Below are 20,931 nucleotides of genomic sequence, written 5' to 3' on the forward strand. Positions count from 1 at the left end.
GGTGTTAGTTTTGGTGGTTTTTTTGGCATTTAGTTTTTAATTTTGATTTTTTTGTTGTTGATCCTTCGGTTTTGTTATTTTTATAACAGAAAGAAACTCCCTCCTTGGGAAAACAGTATCCAAGGAGTCATATAGACGTGCTGTTATTCCATGGGACAGGAGAAATCTGTAAATGAAGGTCTTTGTTGTCTTCACTGTCTTACCTTTCACCATATCTGCTCAGATCTTCAAATAGTTAGGGTTTTAGGGTAGAAGTTAATTATTAAAAATAAAAACCCCAAAGAAACACAAAACCACCAAAAAACTAATAGTAACATACTTACAGATCTACAACACTTTCTGCAATCCAGCAGAAAGAACAAAATTGAAATTATATTCAGTCTCCACATTTTCATAACATTTGACCTCTTCTTGGGGTATCTAACTTTTACACTATTAGAAAAATAAACTGGTTTGGTGGGAAGAACAGAGACTGAAATGAAAATTCAAAAATCTTCAGACTTATACTGGGAACGTGAGACTATAAATGAAGACCACAAAGCTGGGATTAGAGGACAGATAGTATAGGAGTCCACGGTATATTATACGTGAGCAAAATTCTCATGTATGTCAGTACATGTATTCTACTGCCTCCTCAATAAAAGTTCTCTGTCCAAAACACCAAACAATTTTACAGATTTATTTTATTTGGCTCTCAAAACAGCTCTCCATAAAGCCAACATATAAGTAAATATTTTAAGGTCACTAGGTTAATTTTTAAATCAGAATCTTCATGTTTAAACAAAAGAAAAACTGCAAAAAACGACTTTGAGAGAAATTTTTTCCATCCCAGGTTCTCTTTGTTTGATTCCTTTATGTCTTTATAATAGTTATCTAGTCTATGTTTCCTGTAAAGTCCCTTCAAAATCTTTCCAAATATAAGCATAGAAAAAATAAGTAGGCAGTCTTAAAAATATAGAAAGATTAAACTTTCCTGTCTATCTGCCCCAGTGTCTTAAAAGTGCACTGCTTTTGATGAAGATGATGAGGAAGGTAGAGAGCATCAGTTTTACTTTGCAAAGTTATACACAAATATTAATTAATGAAAAACTTTGCCAGAATCTAGGGTGTTGAATGCTTATAAACTAGATTTTCTTTCTTAGTTACAAAGAAAATTCTATGGTTATAAAAAGAAAAAAAAAATGACAGAACTCCAGCTGTTCCCCCTTTCTATGAGAAAAGTCTTGCTCAAATGCTAGGCCTTTCTTTTAGGAGAAAAAACAAATACCTACAAATTTACACCACAGGAAAAAAATCTGGATTTTCTTTTCTCATGAGATCTTTCCTTTTCCTCCTCCAGATTACAAGCTTGTAACACCTTAAACATGGGATGGACATTAAAACCTATCACAAACATACCTCACTCAGTAGCCAGATTGCCTAATTGCTGAGCCAGACGTTCACTGAGAACATATGCCTCCTGGATTTGAAACTCTTACTTATTAATTATGTGATGAACTATAAACTGTTGATTGTATCCTATAACACCTGCCTTGTAAATAATTAAATTGTCCTCTCTATAGGTTTTATAAAAGTTTGAAGTGAATCTTGGTTATGTTAAAAATAGGAAAGACAGCAAAATGTTTTCTTCAGACATTCAAGGACTCTGAGACATGCCCTTGGTCCAGATTAGCATGGCTTTGATGATGTTCGGAAAATGTGAAAAAAATTACCAGCTCAGTGAGGATTTCAGAAAGGCTGAAGATTAATTCCCTAGAATGATAAAGATTTTAAAAATGAAGTACTAACATTTCTAGACATGTTCATTCTCAATTGCTTCCCTTATTCAGGACTTTTTACTGCATAACTTAGGATTTATTTTCTCTGTTATCACTTTGAAACTTGAGCATAAATATTACAGATTAAGTATTCAGATTCTTTGTGTTCTAATTTCTTACAGTATAAAACTTCAGAATGATGTCTAATTAATACTGAAATTCCTGTTTATACCCATAAATGAAAAATGTGGTTTCTGATTTAAAACACTCCTACAACCTGTGAATGCTGCAATCTCAAAATCGAAGACATCTTCCACCACATTTTGATTTACATAGAAGTAGTTGAGCAGTATACTTTTAGGCAAACTTGCAATTTAGACTTCAAGTGCTAGATGCCTTTAAAAAATGTTTTAAAGCATTCTTGAAAGTCTGAAGAGTCCTTCTGACTTTTATTTATGCCAAACTTGCTACAGTATTTGCTGACCTTGTGTAAAGGACCTTTCTGTGTGTGATTACATGTTGTATATTCAATAGCATTCTGCACATAAACTCCTAGATTCCCTCAGTGTATATGTTAAGGAATTCACTTATGTTGGTAAGAGCTATGCATTTCATTATGCACAAAGAAACCTTCTCAAGCATACTCCTATTAGTATTAAATTATTAATTTAAAAAAATCATTAGCAGTAATAGAAAAATGTTTACTATTTTAACTTTCAGTAAAGGCAAGATGCATTTTATGACTTCAGGTTTAGGGACATTTTCTGACCATCTCTTACACTGAATTTATCAAGCTCACAGTGATAAATGCATGTTGTCATAATCCTTCACTGTCACTGTGTAGTGCTGCGCTAACAGCATCCACTCTTGTAAAACAGAATTGCAATCAAAAAGTTCAAAATTAATAGCTGTGAAATTGCAAGCACTCACAAGCATGTGTTTTTATCACTTCCATGCTCTGCAGATCGGGTGCTCTTGTTATTTATTATTTGTGACAGTGAACAATTCCCACTTGCTTTAGTGAAAAAAGTGAAGAGCTGTTTGCATAACTCGCAAGGTGAAAAAAAAGATTTGAAACTGTTGGAATCGTTTCACAAGAACAATGTACACAGCCCAGAAGACAGTTTTCTTCCAGAACACTATAATGTGCTGACTACAAACAGTATTTACTATTCTACCCTCTTGCATGACTTGTTTAAAAGCAGCTTTTATAGTATGTTTTGTGTTTGTGAAGCACCTGAAATGATGGAGTCTTGGTACAGAACTGGGGCTGCTGTGTATTTAATCACCCTCATGAACTTCACACTGGAAAAATGTGAATATCTATAATGTCTTAATAATGTAATCTGCATGTATGCTATATACGGTTAGCATGTGGTCTGCACCTGGTCCAGAGAGAACTCTGGCACCCACACCCCCAGCAGCTAATCCACACACACCAAGAGAGAATGAAGCACTACTTTCTGCTGCAGTATGTAAGACGTGTTCCTCACTCCCCTGAGATAAGCCACAGAATGCGTAATATTACATGTAAATACTTCTTTAAGTATCAACAGTACTTTATCTTCTAAAGAACCAACTATTCTAAGAGGAGAAGCTAAAGGGAAAAGCATGGCTATAATGTTTTCCTTGAGATTTCTTTTTTGCATTTATTTTTAGAAATTAAACGTGAGGGTGGTATCTCCAACCAATATAAATATCCAATTAAAAAGGAAAGGTTAAATATAGTAACTGCAACAAAATGACTGATGTAATATTAACATACAGGAAAATCTATCATAGATCAGGACAGCGAGTAAGATTTGCCTGTGGGCAGTGCTATTATCAGTCCACAATTAGTTGCAGATTGGAGACACTAGCCTTAGATCTGTTCTCAGGCCAGTAATCTGTTTCCTAGCTGATTGAAAACCAACAGCTCTTGATGAAATACTATTTATTTAGCTACTGACAATTTGATTAAATGTAAGGGTAATAATAACAAAACTAGTAATGCACAACGCAACATGAAATGGTGTAGGTCATATTTTAATTGAGGCATTTCAGTGAAGGATAGAAAATTATGAAATGAGACGGGATATGTTACGTGAGAAGCTTTTACGGCAAAGTCATTTTCTTTAGTTTAAAAAAAAATAACCCACATTGTAAATGCTAAAAGGAAGTCTTTTCTACTGTCAGTTACTATAAACCCATCACAAAGTATGAATACTTAGTCCTTAATGCTAAGTCTTTCAAATCCTTGGACTTATTTAATTTATTTTTTTCTTTGATAACAGATGGATTTTCTTTTATCCTTAGTAATTTGCATCAATAGTAGATCATGAAGTCTTATAAATATATAAAGCCTTTTAGAAACATTTGGTAGAGTGATGCTTTAGCCAGCCCTTTCATATTTCTGTAACATTAATTCTCCAGGAAGTTTACCGTATAATTTAAAGAGTTCAGTCCCTTCATATATTTAATTAAGAACTAGTATAGAAAAAATACATAAATTTAGTATTCAAGGTTCCTAGAAAGGTGCACTAATGTGCAGTATTAGAAAGTTGAAGATAAATTTTCAATTCATTCTGCAGCTTCTGAAGGGCCAATTGAATAAAACATCACCCAGTCTCCTTGAATATGAGACCATAAGTGATAAAACATTTTGCAATATAATGAAAACAAAATCTTATTAATATATACTGCACAGAGGAATTTCACACTGTTGCTTATCTTTTCATCTGCACTAAAGAACAAACAAAAAGATCCAGAATACTAGCAACATTGTAAAAATGATTATTTAAAGAACCAGTTGCACAAAAAAGGATAAATTATATAAGTGTCCAGTGATCTCTGCAAAACACAGGATGGAAAATGCAGAGCCATTTTGCAAACACTTGCATAAGTTTCCTTTACTTCTAAACTAAAGCTGTCTTGTGTAATTTTTTTTAATTCTTGTATAAAAGCACAGAAGAACACCACAAGTAGCAATTATTTTAGCAACATACCTATAATTTCTACCTATGAACCTGGAGAATTTAAACAGAATGAATTACTGTGGGGCACCAAGCCCTAGTGATTTCACGTCTGCTCAAGGATCTGCCAGTGCCAGGTCTGAACCTAATGCGTGAACCCACCCACTACACAAACCCACATGCTGGTGAAACACCTACCACACCTCAGTGGTAATTCTCTGTCAATCTATAAAGCACAACTCACATCTGCACTGCAGTTAGATAGTTCAGCTATGTCCCACTACTCTCTTTCATATGTATATAGCAACAAATTGAGCAAAATACATGACCCAGACTTTGTGTTGTAATTCCTCAGAAGAACACTCATAGTTTAAAGATCTATGAAAACAGGTACTGCTTGGTTTCACTCCCATAGTTGTCACTTTTACTCATCAGAATTAACTCCTGTTCTAGAAATAGCTCAATCTTACGAGTAAAATTCAGGCCCTTAAGTTGCAGGAAGAACAGTAAAACATTCAGCATATAGTCAGAGGAGCCTTCTGAGTGAATTTCCTAACTTCACTAAAGTGTGACAGATCTTACCCAAGATCTGGGCTGAGGTTCAGAGGCTGAGCATGTAGTGCCCTGTTAAGTAGAGATTTCTAGTTTCCAGTGCAATTATTCCTTCCATATACAAACCCACACCATTACTTGAAAATTCAACAAATATTTCTTTCTCAAGTAAATCAATTACTGTCCTTCTGTAAACTTGTACTGCAACTGGAATATAATTACATGATCACTGAAAATAGCACTTTTCAAATTCAGCAGAATGATGGATATCCTCTCTCACTATCACGCAAAGCACACGTTATGTCATTATAACCAATTTGGAATACATGGATGGAGATAAGGAAACTGCTTCACTATTTCATTACTCAAATTTTATGACAATGTAACTTCACTTAGAGAGGGTGTGACATAACAAGATCAGACGTATGTTAAAACCAGCAAAACCGTAAAAGTCGTGAATAGCAAAGGTGTAAAATAGGGGTTTAAAATATAACTGTGAAAATGTTGGGACCAGGTGAACCAATGCTTTAGCTTGCTGTTGGTGTATCATCTGTATTCTCATTCTTGTCTTTCATCTTTAGAAAGACTGCAAATTGCAGAAGTATTTTCTCTTGTTTTAAATAGGACTTGAAATAGACTAAACAGATTTTCCTAAGCAAATGGCCAGATTTCATCTGAAGCAAAGTTTTGCTTTATGAACTTGATAGGAATTTTCAGGCCAAGACTTTTTTGTAAATATGCCTACAATGGTAACACACAGCTGCATGAACAAATACCATGACCTATCTGGGGTCTAACAAAGGTGGTTTGCCACATGTATTCTTGCTGTACCATTAGCTTAAGAATATGTTCAATATTAAAATCTTACCTTTTTGAAATGTCATTAAAGCCCCATCATTTCCAGACCTTCTTACAAAGATAATTTTACATTTGGATGTAATATGTGAAGAAAACCTACTCTGTTATTTTGCAAATTATACTTATATACATGCTGATAACTTAAATGCAGGGGATTAACATCCAAACTGATAAATTGGTATTCTCTATCTATATTTTATCTTAATATGAAGCATTTTCTGAATGTTACAACACCTCATACAATTTACAGCAGCTAATACTAGTTGAATTTGATTGACTTTTGTGGAATTACCTGTAGTTTCACCTGAGATAAACATCAGCCTGAGAGGTCTGACAATGAATGGAAATTCAGTTAAGCTAATTGCTTATATGTGATCAGGTATCTGCACATGCAGATTCTGTTCTATTAATTGGCATGTGTATGGCACACACATTTGAAAATTGTGCTGAAGTTCTTACAGGAAAAATCATTTTCAATCCTGCCAAAGTGCACTACACACAGAGTGCTTAATTTTATTTTAATTATTGTTCCTTTAAGTAAACCAAAGGATTTAGTGATTGCTTATTTGTTTGGCCTTGAGCTGCAGCTACAGAAGAGTGTCACAGAAGACACCCAGGTCTTTCATCATACACCCTGGGTGTGCAGCTCTGTGCAGATAGTGCAGGAGCTTTCAGGTATCTAAACTGACATTAAGATGTGCACACTTAGATAGCTGAATCATAAGCAGAATGCCATAACAGTCTCCGTAACTTCCTTTATTTCATTTTCCAGCACAACACTGAACTCAGAAAAATAATTCTACCCCAAACTGTATCCCTGTAAAAGCATTGTCCTGATGAGGGGTCTTTTTTTACCCAAGGATAAGTCTCTGAGATTGTGTTAAAGTAATTCTGCCTCTCAAGATTTGGTATCCATCGGAAGTAGGGGCTACTTCTCATATATTTTACACTGCTCCAGGGCTGAAAACACCTTGACATTTATACATGGATAGACAGAATAAATTACAACAGCCCCTCCCGTTTCTCTTTGACAAGCGTTACAACAGACAATACAATTGACATATAACACAGAATACATTCCCTGGCCTAGTCAAGAATCTAATTTTCATGGAGTTTATGGCAGATTCTTCATGATCATCATGTGACCATGTAATTCAGGAATTTTTATGCGGTCAGGTGGCAAATATTTTTTTACTTACAAGGTGGTACTGTAAAGGAATTTGTTCAGACATGACTGCAGGACATTGTCTCTGAATTTTTGGCAGATGGTATTTCTGTATTCTGGTTCTATCTATGAGTGATTTTCAGCATCAGCTAGTACCTACCTTCTGTACCTAACCTAAAAAATTAACGTTACATAATACACAATTATCTGTAGATAATAAAAGACCTTATATCAAAAACTTTGATAAATACTAATTTTGTTGCTTCCTAAAACTGCAAGAATGCTACTTGCAAGCACACATTCCTTTCATTCAATTACAAACTCAGACATTAGAACATTAAATCTGTAGCAAAATCTCATCCGACAGGAAAATTTTTGCCTTTAAAACTTACACTCACTCTTGTCAATAGTTAATAAGGAAAATTAAGTTTTGAAAGACAAAGATAAATGCTTTTCTTCTCATTCTTCTAGTAACTGTGCTGTTTGTGATCCACTCTGAGTGAAACTGAACTTTTGGGGCTATGCTGCAACATTTTACAAACTAATGATTGCAAAACATCTGTTTGCCTAAATGAGAGGAAATTTTTTGACTGGTATAAACAACAAAAAATTCCATCACTTTTACCTCCCTTACAGTTTTAAATGGCTCCAGAACATTGTTTCTCTTCAAACTTCTAAACCCCAAAATTTGTTCTAAAGTTTTTCCATATTCTCCTTTCACAAAAAATAATAATAGGCAGTTCCTCCACACTGCTCGTACGTGATATATATACAACTAATCCCTTGGTTTTTTTAATACCTTCAAAAGTTGTTCTTAATTTTAATTTTAGACCTCTTGTCAGTGAAAATGGTCACATAACAGTGAGAAAATGATTCATGCTAAGCACATCTCCACACAGTTGGACAACTTCAGTATCTGTCACTGACATAATTCAGGAACTTGACTAACTGGTACTTCAGTATAATCATATTTTGAGATTTTGACATGTTCATGACCTGCTCTCAGTTAAATATTTATAAAGGAAATTTCATTAAAATAAGAAATTAAAAAGTTTAAAATCTCCTATGGATTATTCTGGTCTTATTCTATTCTTATTCTTGTCACCGGTTTTAAATGCTCCACTAATCTTAGTTACTCCAGCATTAGCGGGATATTTCGTCATCCACAACAACAAAAAAAAAAAGTGACCTTGGGAAATTTGTTTCCTGACGTGTATGGAAGACAGTAAGTCCGTCTTAGCTTGAAATATACATTTATGAATGTCAGAATTTTCTTTTAAAAACTTAATTAAAAATTAAAATAATGCAAATTTATACACAAAAAATCCAATAATTAAAAAGGGTTTTTTGATCCTTGAGGGTAGCTGTTGGTCTATTTTTGTCATTTCAATTACTGATGAAAATGAATGTATAGTATATGCTAGAAAGGTCCAAAATCTGATAAGAGAAAACAAATCTTCTCTTCTAGAAAAGAAAAATCAGGGAAGAAATATACAAAAATACCATCTTCTCAGCACATGCTGAGAACTGAGAAACCTAAAAATTTAATTTTTTTTTTTAATGGAAAAACGTAGAACATAAATTACATAGAACATATTACATGTAATATAGCCTAAGATGGAAAAAAAATGAAAATATTTTGCAGCTTTAACAGTTTCTAAATATCTTTTGGAAGCTGACTTGCTTAGAAAATCTGTCTGCTAAATACTGTACTGAATTGCTCTTATTCCTCTATCAGTATTTCTTATATATATAGTCAAAATTATGTTAATCTTGTTAAGATTAGTAATTAAGTACTAAGATGTTTTGCAATTATAGTGGAGAGTTCACAGTGCTTGTCAAGGATTTAGTTAACTTATAATGCTAACAACTTTTGAAGTTTGTTGATTTTCTTTTATATTTTAATGCAAAACCAAATTGATTAGTTTTATATCTCAAAGCAGCCCAGCATATTACTAAGTATATAAACCTTCCAAAACTTCTGAAAGAAAATACTTAAAGGAAAATGAGTCTGAAGCTGCAGATATTTCTCTGAAACAAAGCTGTACTGATGGTCAAACTAGCAACTATCCCAAATACTAAAAAACTAGGCAACTAAACACAAATTTAAAAAAAAAAAAAGAAGAAAAAGAGATAGAGAGGAAGAGGAAGAAACATACTCAGAAGCAAAAAGACTGACAGCAATAGTCAAACTGCTAACCATGGTTATAACTCAAGTGCACTATGTACAACGCCAGAGAGCTGCCTGAGTTGATAAATCAGATTCCATCCTTTTAAAGATGTTTCTTGCTACCCCTTGCCTATAATAGTACTGTTCTTTACTTATTCAGAGCATGTATCCTCTTTTACTCAGATCCTGTCCCTTTTGGCTCTGCACATCTCCTGGGAGTGCAGAATGATTCAGTGGTAACTTAGTCATTTGCTCACTGTACAAGATGATTTTACTGGAGAGGAAAAAATAAAAGCTGCACTTATCAGTGGAACACTTTGTGTTAAATAAAGATAATTAAAGCATCAATGATACATCCATTTCATGTTTAATTAGCCCCTCTCTCATCATAATTTGCTACTGAAGGTCAAATGTGGGTCACTTTTAAAAACTAATTCTAAAATATTTAACATAATGCAAAATGAGAACAGAAAATTGAAAATACTTCTGTACACTTTTCGCTAAACAGTATGAAAGTTAAGTGTGTGAAAGAAGTCACCAATGTAAATGTTTATACTTAATCATGTTCCCATTTTTTTTGACACGGCAGTTTAGTACCACCATAACATTGTTATTTTTATGATTATTAAACTGTAGGATACTTGCTTACCTTTAAGTTGTGAAAAACTATTCTTTAGAGGTGTTTGGGAATATAAAAAGTAGCCTTTGAGATAAGCCTCTCTATGTATGTGTCTGTCTGTACATAAATAAGAGGAAAGATGATGCTTTCCTGCAAGGTTAAACTGATTGCCCCCTTAATGGATGAATCTGGGGTCCTATTAAGGCTGCTGGATATATGTGCATGTTTATGAGGAAATTGACCTATTTAGTTTATAGATACAATTCACATACATGATAGCCAACTAGTCAAAATGCTTCTGCAATATTGCAGCAGACTGATTAATGTTTGAAATTTTATGAAATAAATTAACTGGCTACCAAACAAAGATTTTTTTTCAGAAATTAATTTCTATGTATTTCACTTTCAAGGAAATATGACTTTACAGAAAATGCATATAATTTTGATTAGAGTGTCAACACTGGTTTGATAAACATTTTTGTTCATGAAACAGTACATTTTCAATGAGAAAGGGCATTGGGATTTTTCATAAAGAATTATAGAATTGGCTAAAAAGCCAACACCTGAATTACAGAAATAATTCTGCTCAGAAATTCCTGAACTAGTTCTGCTAGTTCTACTGAGAATGACCAATACCTCCTAAAAAATAACAAGCAAAAAACCCCTCAGCATCACAACTGAAGTATTTTAAAGAGCCATCAATCATTGATTAGTAGAGCAAGTAAAAAAGAAACCAAGATAAGGTGACGGCCAAGAAATACAAACATATAAAGAGTGTTTAAAAGGCTTGTTCTTCAAAGAGTGGTTGATAACATGCTGATTCGTGATTAAAAGTTTCAGTGAAATAAAGCTGCTTATATGCCACTATTTTGCACCATGAGACAAAGAGGCGGAGAAGTATATATTATAAAAATATATCTGTAACTAAATGATAAAATAAACAATTATTTACAATTAAAATTCATTATGAGTTTTATGATTAAGTATGTAACTCTCCAAGCTGTTAAGTGATTCCCCTTAGGCACTGAGCTTTCATTATCTTTGGCTGTCTTTGCTGGAAGTTAGTAATATCCAGGCTCCTCACAGGCAATGTGCAGCACCTGGAGGGTTCAAATTTTAAATCTGTGATCCAGAAAAACTTGCTTAAACTAATCGCCATTTAGTAAAACACTTCTGTTTAGCTTTAACTATAGCAAGTGATTAAGACCTGTGGAATACTAAGTGTTCTAAACACTTGCAGTGCTTTACTGAAAAGGAGAGAATTGATAAGTGAAAGGCTAAAAGAGTTATTTCAGACTAATACCATGCTAAATAAGACAAGAATAAGAGTTAAACTTGTTAAAGATCTCCTAAAAAAAGAGTGACTGTGAAATGTCAGAAGTCTACTGAATACAGAATTTTGTTTTAAACTTTTTATAAAAGCCATGGTGTCAGAAGGAGGAGAGTTACAAATTGTTTGCAGTTTTCTCCAATGAAGTTCTCTTACACAGTACTGTATCAAACATGATGTATTTTGAAACTCATATAAGAATGCAATTCATCACCTTAAAGAGGAAGTATCAAATAATTGGAATGAAAACAACTTGCGTTGCCTGGGGTACACCAGTCAGTCATGTAAGTAGAGACTTTATTTCCTGACTGCTGTATTGTAGATATAAGTATCAGTAACCAATTCTAATTACACTAATGGGAAATTAGCATCACTCTCATCTCCAGTAACTTAGAGCAGGTACGTTCTGCTGCGTCCACTTATTTGTTCTAAAATTTTATACACTGTCTAATGTCTCCTTAGAACAAAGGGAACTGACAATGAGTAAATAAAGGCAGTCTTAGAGATTTCAAGCAGTCTCCCGACCACAGTCACACTATTATGCTACTGGTTCTATTCCACATGTACAGCAGAGCTATGAAACAATCTGATATACACCCCATCAGAACCCTTTATCTGCATCTGCTTCACATTTCTCTCTAAATAATTGTGCTGAACAAGAGCTCCACATGGTTTGGGTGTTAAAAATCCTCAGGTGTTTTGCCTGCTAAACTGAGAAATACTGCACTGTCAATGTTTGAGACGTGAAAAGTGTACACATTATTTATCCAAGTCTTAATGTCCCTACTACTATGCAAAATTAACAAAACTATACAAATGTCACTCAGCAACAAGCTGGCAAGTATCCACAGGAAAGTGGTAACAGAGGGTTTGTGACTGATAGTTCCTCCCATAAAGTCTGTTATTTAACAATACCTTTACTGTTTTCTTGGACAATTTCCAACTTCTATGCATGCTTTATAAGTATGCAAATACTTTCTACATATTTTAAAAAAATAGATAAGATATTAGAATGCTGGCTATAAACTACTTGGATAAGTGAACTTTCATAACAGGCTAAATATTTAACCCAAGAGGACTATCAGGAGTGAGAAACTGGTTTGCAGCAAACTACATAAGTAATGGAGCAATTCAGGGTGCACTTCTTTGTAAAAGTGCAATAAAGCCATTTTCTTCTAGTAAGTTTTCTCATATATTTTATACCAAACAAATGCTTGGAAAATGTTAAGTAATTCAAAATATATTCCTGTATTATGAGTTGGAGTTTTTTATCAAGCAAAACAGCAACTTGTAATGTGTATTCCTTTACCATTCCTACACTTAGTATGCAAATCATTCTTTGACACTGAAATTAAATTACACTTTAACAGATTATAATCCATATGTTTAGATGAATTGCAGCATCAAGAAAGAAGTGGTATCTAATTATCATATATTCTATCACTAAATTTATTCCAGTGTTTGCTAAAATGGCAAAATCTACTCTGTGTTTAATAAGCCTTAGGAGATAAAAGCTAAGGAACTTTGTGTTTTATACAGACTATTCTCAAATTGAAATTGTGATGTCCTCTCTAGGGGAGCATTAATTAAATGCATCACCCAGAAACTACTGTGTCATTCTATAAGTCTGTATCACCTGCAAAACCACATACACAAAAGCACTGGCAGATAGTACAATCACACTATTTTGGTGACCTGAAAGAATGGGGGAGGGGGGCAGCTCATACAATTAGTTTTATTCTACTGTATTTTAAGTATTTCTGAGCAGAATGTAAATACCAGCAACACTTGTAAAACTCCAACTTTAGTAAGGTAGCAGACATTTCAAAGTATAAAAAAATGTCATCATGTACCATATTTACATGTTAATAAGTTGAAAAAAGCACTTTTGTCAAACTAGTCAGAATTTCCCTTTTCCAGACTTGGATGTGTATTTACATGAATCAGCATTCATTTGTCTCTGGCTTCTTGCGTAACATGCATTGTAGCTGAGGAAACATTCAGGAAATTATCTTATATGTACTATCACCCAAAAAGTACTCCCCCATAAAAGGGCGACCTCTGTTCAGGCTACATATGTGTCTTATAAAATAAACGGAAGCCTTCACTTAGAAGCTTGATTCCCCTCTGTGCTGTCCCTATTTTATTTCAAGGACTACAAAGATGTCCCTACCATCACCAGTTGTAGGCTATCCGAGCTTCACTGAACCGAGCCCCGCCAACACAGCCGAGACCAGAGCCAGTCACTCGTGGCACCCCTGAAGGTACATTTCGCTTCGAGAAGTCTCACGGCAGTCACACTACAAACAGAGCTATGCGGCAGCTGGGCGAGCAAATTAGGGCCTCTCAGCTTGAATGAAATTTCATGTGATAGGCAAGAGGGGCAAAAAAAAAAAAAAAAAAAAAGCAATGAAAGCCTACTGGGGTGCGATTCTAAACTCACTAACGCTTATGTGTATTCAGAGAAACTGCTGCAATGAGTGCAATCTCTGTGGTGTAAATTAGAGGGCAGATAGGCTGTGTAGATTATTTAAGCATTTTGGTCCTAATGAAAGACCCGGTAATTACAGCCATTAACGCTTTAGCGCGGCGGCTGCAAATACACTCTCACCCACAGCTTTAGGAAGCGTCAGGCAGGCTGCAACCCCTTTCCCCGAAACACCTGGCTGCCGAGGAGAAACTGGAAACTTTCCTCTTCAGCCGGAGCTGACACGTCCCTAAGGCTGGGAAAGCATCACGGCGGGGGAAGCGCCGGGACCGGCTGATGGAGGCGGGGCCGGGGGACGGGCGGGGGATGGCGGCTCCGCCCGGTGGGGGGCCCTAATCTCCCCTCGACCCCCCCAAAACCGCGGGTTTGGCCTGCGGACGCGCGGCTGACAAAGGCATCTCAGGCTGCCTTACAGTTCGCTGTCAGGACTGGCGACAGAGAACCCGGCCTGCGCGGCCGGCTGCCGCTGCGCCCGCAGCGGGGCAACGCGGTCCGGTTTCATGGACGGGCTGGTTGGCTGCCGGATCGGAAAAGCGGAGGGAATGACAAAAATTATAGTAATAACAATAAAGATCTCTGACTGTCCTTCCTGCATGCTGCGTGTTGGTCTGTGCACCTGCCTGCCTGGAGGGAGGGGGGCGGGGATACCAAACGGAACGGGTCACTGAACCTGACGGGGCGTGTGCCTGTGCCGGTGTGGGAGGCAAGGGGAACGGGCATCCCCGCTCCCTCACCCACTCTGTGTGCGTGTGCGTGCGTGCTGGGGCCCGCGGGGTGCGCGGCGTGCAGCGCTCTTACCTGCTTGCTGTACTTGCTGCTGGCCTGGCAGCTGTACTCGGAGCAATGGTCCGAGCCGATGGAGATGTTGTCACCAGCGCCCACGAAGGTGTTGGCTGGGGGCAGGTCCTGCACGGCCTGGTGCTTTTTGCCAGCGGTGGGGGACTGCGGGTGCAGCTGGACGGTGGGCAGCGGTGAGCTCGACTTGTAGTGCCTGGCCAGGTCAGGACTGCCTGGGCCACCATTGACGGAGCGATATCGGCCCATGCCGGGGCTGTCCGAGAGCTTCTCATTGACACTGTCGTAGCGCTGCCCATTGGGCTTGGAAGCTTCAACGGTAACGATGCTGCTGTAGAGGGGCTGTTTGCCCTTCTTGCCTTTCTTGTCCTTCTTGGGCTTCTTGGCCTTGTCGTGCTGCTGGGGGGTGAAGAAATCCTCATGGTCCTTCTTACCGGCCTCGTAGCCGTGCTTGCCCTTGGATCGGCAGTAGCGGGCCATGACCACCACCAGGATAAGGAGGATGACCGTCATGATGCCAGCCACAACGCCAATGACTATGCTAAGCCGCTGTTTGCTCAGCTCATAGCTGGGATCACCAGCAATGTCCTGGGCCAGTGGGGTGTGAAGGCTGCGGGCCACCTGGCTCTCCACCACAGTGGCGTTGGACAGGCTCTCATTGACAAAGACATGGAGCAGGGCAGTGGTGGACTGGGGTGGCTGCCCACTGTCATTCACCTGCACAACCAGGCGGTGCAGGCCATAGTGCTTGGGGGCCAACTTCCCCACCAGTGACACCACACCACTGGCTGGGTCTATTTCAAAGAGTTTGAAGGGGTTGCCCCCAACAATGCTGTAGTTGAGGTCAGCATTGAGACCAGTGTCAGAGTCAGTGGCCACCACTGTGGCCACCACAGTGCGCAAGTTGCTGGAGGGTGGCAGTACAGTGTAGGAGCTGTTGCTGGGGAAGGTGACAGTGGGTGCATTGTCGTTCTCATCCATCACAAAGAGGGACACAGTGGCAGTGGCAGAGCGTGGTGGCTCACCCCCATCCACTGCCTTCACCTTAAAGGTGTAGCTGGTCTGCTGCTCACGGTCAAAAGAGACAGTGGAGAAAATGGTTCCAGTGTCATTCTCGATGGAGAAGATGCCAGCCGCCTGGTCGTGGTCTCCAGGCTGGATGGAGAGGCTGAGCTCAGCGTTGCGGCCCTTGTCAAAGTCCATCACGGTCACCATGCCCACAGGGCTGTTGGGCTGCAGGTTTTCCTTCACATAGAAGGTGAACACATCCTGCATGAATCGGGGCTCATTGTCATTGCGGTCTGACACTCGCACCACCACTGTGGTGGAGCCCTGCAGGGATGGCACCCCCTTGTCCCGGGCTGTCACCTGAAATTCATAGGTGTCACGTTGCTCGCGGTCCAGCACTGCCTGCACTGACACATCCCCGGAGTCAGGGTCAATGCTGAAGATGCTGCTCGGTGCCTCTGAAGAGAGGGGCGAGGCCTCCAGGGAGTAGGTGATCTCAGCATTCTTGCCACTGTCTGCATCTGTGGCAACCACTGTGGCCACCCTCTCACCAGGCAAGTTGTTCTCTGGAAAGGAGACCTCCAGCACGGCCTGACTGAACATGGGAGGGTTGTCATTAGTATCCCCGACCCGCACCAGTAAGGAGTTGTTGCTGGACAAGCTGGGACTGCCTGAGTCCACGGCCACGATGACCACATTGTAGTCACGGACAGCTTCATAATCCAGAGGGGCCGAGGTGTGGAGGAAATATTTGCGCTTATTCTGTGGCTCTCCTTCACCCTCACTGGCCGGCTTGAGCTGGAAGGGCACGTCGCCAACCACGGTGCAGGTAACCACACCATTTTCACCTTGGTCCCGGTCTGACACCTGCACCAAGGCGATGGGGGTGTCCACCAGCACGTCCTCGGCCACGCTAGCCACCCCGTCCCGGAGCGGTATGCGCCCAATTTTCCGGATGTCGATGGTGGGCACATTGTCATTCTCATCCCGGATGTTCAACACGACAGTGGCCTTGTCTGTCTTGGGGGGCTGGCCTCGGTCTCGGGCCATGACAGTGAACCGAAGCTGATTCACCTCCTCCCGGTCGATGCGGTGCAAGACGCTGAGCCAGCCCGAGGTCTCGTCCAGCCGCAGTAGGCGCCTGACGGACTCAGTGGCCGCCCCGAAGACATACTCGATCTGCCCATTCACTCCCACGTCCAGGTCGGTGGCTCGCAGCTGCAGAATCGGGGTCCCAGGGCTGCTGTTCTCCGCCAGGTCCGCCTCATAGACGCTTTTCTCGAAGCGGGGGCTGTTGTCGTTCACGTCGGTGATCAGCACCCTCAGGATCGCCTGCGAGGACCGTGCCGGGTCGCCGCCGTCCCGCACGCGAAGGCTGAGCTCGTAGGAGTCTCGCTGCTCCCGGTCCAGCGCCCCCTTGACGATCAGCTGCGGCTGCTTCTCCCCGTCCAGGGTGTCGGCCACCTGCAGCTCGAAGACGCTGCTGCGGGCCGCCGCCTCCGCCTCCTGCCGCCGCTTGCTGCCGCCGGCGTAGGGGGCGCTCTCGGGGGCCGCCGCGGCCGAGCCCCCCCCGCCGCCACGGCGGCCGCCGTCCCCGCCGGGCTCCTGCAGCAGCTCGTAGCGCTCGATGCCGTTGCGGCCGAAGTCCCTGTCGGTGGCGGTGGGGAGCAGGTAGAGGGTCCCCACGGGCCGGTTCTCCTCCACGGTGAGCGTGAGGACGGGGGAAGGGAAGGTGGGGGTGTTGTCGTTGATATCCAGGATGATGACCCGGCCCTCGAAGAGGTCCACCCAGCTCTGCGAGGGGCCGATGACCGACACCTCGAAGTCCAAGAAGCACTCGTTCTCGTCGAAGATCATCTGGCACTGCGGCAGCTTTTCGCGGTCGATGCGCCGCTCTGTGGTGCTCAGCTCGCCGGTCATGTTATCGATCTTGAGATAGTCGGAGCCCGACTCCAGGCTGAATGTCACCTCTCCGGAGCCCGTCACGATCCCCAGGTCGGAAGCCACGTTGCCGATGCGGATGTCGGCGGGTCCCTCCTCGGCCAGCCGGTACTTCAGGAGCTGCTTAGCCGCTGCCAGGCTGACCCAGAGCGGCGGAGGCAGGAGGAGCAAGAAGCAGCAACAGCAGCAATGCACAAAGCGAAGGAGGGTCCGCATCTTCCTCATCTTCCTCGCACCGAAACCCCTCGCCCTCTTCTCACTCCCACCTGCCCCCCAGTAAACTCCCCTGATAAGCCAACAGAGCGGCTGAGAGTCCAGGTGATCAATTATAAAATCCTTCTGTTTCTGGAAACTTATTGTCTCATGACTGGTGCAATTGGTGGTCAAATCCCTGCTGCTGGCTCCTCTGCTGCTCTCCCTGCCTTCCAGTTGCGATATACTTACAGTTCACGGGACAGTGTATTTTGCTTTTTAAAGATTCATCTCAGTAGATAGGATGGGATTTTCCTCCTCCTCCCCCTTCTCCTCCTCCTCTCTGATTTTACTGTAATCACTTTGCAAGGTTTGCAATAAAAGCAGGAGCAGCACTGTACGATTCGAAGCCCCCCAGGTCGTCGTCTTCGACACTAGAGTTAACTACAATTCACACACTCTCTTTTCTCTCTCTCTCTCCCTCTCGCTCAGCCGTTTACGACCAAGGCATTAGCTTTATTCTTCCCCCTCTCTGCACACACAGGGAAAAAAAAATTGTGATTTGCTTTATTCAAAGGGCTTGGGAAAACTCCAAATCCTCTTAGCAAAGGGCAGTTCTTAAAAAAAAAAAAAAAAAAGTGAAGAAAAAAAAATCCCAATAATGTCGGTAGCTGCACAGCTGATAGAAGAACCCCGAGTATTACAGTGCAGTCCACAGAATATCCCCTTTGGTTGGCAGAAAAGCACCCAAATCCATCTTCAGAGATCGCCTAAAATGTTCAGCTCTTTCTCCGGAGCGGATTTTTTTTTTAACAACTCTGCGCAAGGTCATTAGTCACAAAGCAACGATACAGAAACTGCAGAAGCCGTTTGCCCAGAATTTGCAAGTCTGGAGATAAGAACATAGACACACAACAGTTCCAAGTTTGTTTTTGCATCCGCAGTTTGTGTGTGTGCCTTACCTGCATTTGCACTGCATGTGTTAAAGCAATCTGGATCTGCAGCACTGAGAGCGATTCACAAATGAGATTGCAGTCTCTCTCTCTCTCTCTCCTCTTCCTTCCCGTCCCGATGCAGGTAACCAGATCTGAACTTGATCCTTTCAGTTCAAAGGTTAGCAACAAAACTATGTGTCCAAAGGCGATTATTGGTCTCTCGTAATTATACCCGGAGCGGAACAAGATGTAACTGGATCCCCCATGTGAATTAACACAGATTCTGAATTACATCCATATAAAGCAGAATGGCAAAGGGGAGGGGAAAAGACCCGCAACGCGATTAAAAAAAAATAATACAGAGTTCTATTTGCAAATAAAATTGTATCAGTCAGTTGTTTCCTGTGATCTGCACCGCCACAGTGGGTGAAATCTGCAATTGTGCATTCCCTCCTGTGTCTTTCAGAGAAGTGTGGATCAGGCGCTTTCACGGCAGAGCGGCTTGTGCTTTAAAATGTTGAATGGCAATTGAGAAGCTTCCCACTCGGAAGAAAAAAAAAAAAAAAAAGAAACGGAAAAAAAAGAAGAAGCGGTAAACCGGCAAGTTTGCCCAAAGTGGAGGGAGCTGCTGAAGCCTCTCGGTAGCTCTTCCCTGACGCTGCAGCAGCAGAGCCGCCTGCGCTACATACACACAGAAAGAGAGAGGGAGAGAGAGAAAGAGGGAGAGCAGAGAGAGAGAGCGAGAGTGAGAGAGGGAGGGAGGGCGGGAGGCAGGGAGGGAGGGAGGGAGGCAGGGAGGGAGGGAGAAGGAGGGAGGACGAGTCAAGCGCTGCACTCCAGAAAGCTCAGTCTTACCCTCTGTCTCTGCTGCTGCTAGTGCTGCAAGTGGGATAGCTGCTCATCACAAAACACCAGTTCAGTCCTCCAAACTGATCCTCATTTCACGCCCGAGTGTTGCGTCTGTTGCCTTCTTAAACCCGTGATCTGTAGTGATTTTCTCCTACCCTTTCCCTCCCCACGTCCGCTATAGACTGTGAATCGAGCAACGATTTTTAAAGCAAATGTTTGTTCGCCTTTCTTTTCTTCTATTCTGCATTTTGCGGAATCAAGCTGGTAAGGAAACTCGTTTCGCAGATTCCCACCTTCCCCTGTTGTGTCGGTGCTTTTGTGAAATCGCTGCAGTCACTGTAACTGCATAAAACTCCAGGGAGGCAGGGGGGCTGCCTTAGATCTCAGACTTTCGTCCTGTTTCCCAGTGCTTTTTCAGCCTCCCCGTCTTTGTGATTGTGTTCTTCCTATTACCATGTTTTGAATGTGTCTTTTCAGCATGTTTGTGGATATCCTAGGAGAAAAAAAAAAAAAACAAACAAGCAAAAACACCTCGAAGAAGATGATCAGGAAGGGAGCGAGAGGGTTAGCAGAATAAACACATGTTAGAAGTAACAGATTTATTTCCGAACAGAGACTTGCTGCTTCGATGATTGCTAAAATGTAGCGTCACCTACCTGGGTAAGTGGGAAATAAACTTTAACGGTAAAGCTCTCCGGTTCAACTTTGCTTATTCTGGCGTCCCTAGTTCGCGTCTCCTTTTGACTTTGAGCCATTTAATAGCCTATGGCTTTTGTGTGCTCCTGCCCTACCCTTGATGATGCCTGGCTCCTTACCTGTCCTCTCTGCTCGGAGCCCGGAGGGAAAAGAGGGAGACTCCGGGGGCAGGCGAGCTTGGGGCAGCCGGTGGGGAGAGAACCTGGTGTGCGGCTGTGTGTGTGCGCGCGTATGAGGGTGTATGTGTGCGGGTGTGTTCATGTGTGTGTGTGTGCGTGCGCGTAGCCAGGGGAAGGCAGGAATCCAGCTGCTCTTTCTCCCACTGTGAACACATGTGGGAAAACAAGTTGTTGCGGGTTCTGTATGTGTTTGTGTGTGAATTCCTCGTTACAAATGGCTATTTTGAATAAAAACGCATGCAGACGAATGTAGTGAAATATCTCTCTTTCACCGCGATGATATATTTGAGCCAAAAGCGGCCGGATATGTTGAGGTGGTTCAAAGCAACGGTCACAGCGTGTCTTTGTCATTTGGGGCGGTGAGTGATTGCAGGAGGGAGGGAAGGTTGCCACCTCTTTCCTTGAGGAGTCCAGAGACACAGAGGGGCAGAGCCGCGCCGCATGGA

At 41.3% G+C, this 20,931-nt stretch overlaps 1 protein-coding gene across 9 annotated transcripts in view; it reads right to left on the reverse strand.

Annotated features, from left to right (window-relative positions):
- Positions 1-20,668, reverse strand: part of PCDH7 (protocadherin 7) — a 274,422-nt gene extending 253,754 nt beyond the window's left edge. For 2 of the 9 annotated variants that reach the window (XM_042053689.1, XM_042053686.1), the window contains exons 1-2: positions 19,617-20,666; positions 14,689-19,442 (exon numbers count right to left, since the gene is read on the reverse strand). In XM_042053689.1, coding sequence (XP_041909623.1) covers positions 14,689-17,859 — 3,171 coding nt within the window. In that variant the 5' untranslated portion in view covers positions 17,860-19,442; positions 19,617-20,666. Of the gene's footprint in view, positions 1-14,688; positions 19,493-19,616 lie in introns of those variants that run through there. The other 7 variants (XM_042053690.1, XM_042053682.1, XM_042053683.1 and 4 more) reach the window with 6 other exon arrangements.
- Between the last annotated feature and the right edge of the window lie 263 nt (positions 20,669-20,931).

Source organism: Corvus kubaryi, unplaced genomic scaffold (genome assembly GCF_017639235.1).
Source record: "Corvus kubaryi isolate FWS band 111438036 unplaced genomic scaffold, C.kubaryi_AGA036_p1.0 split1-131, whole genome shotgun sequence".
Lineage (NCBI taxonomy): Eukaryota > Metazoa > Chordata > Aves > Passeriformes > Corvidae > Corvus > Corvus kubaryi.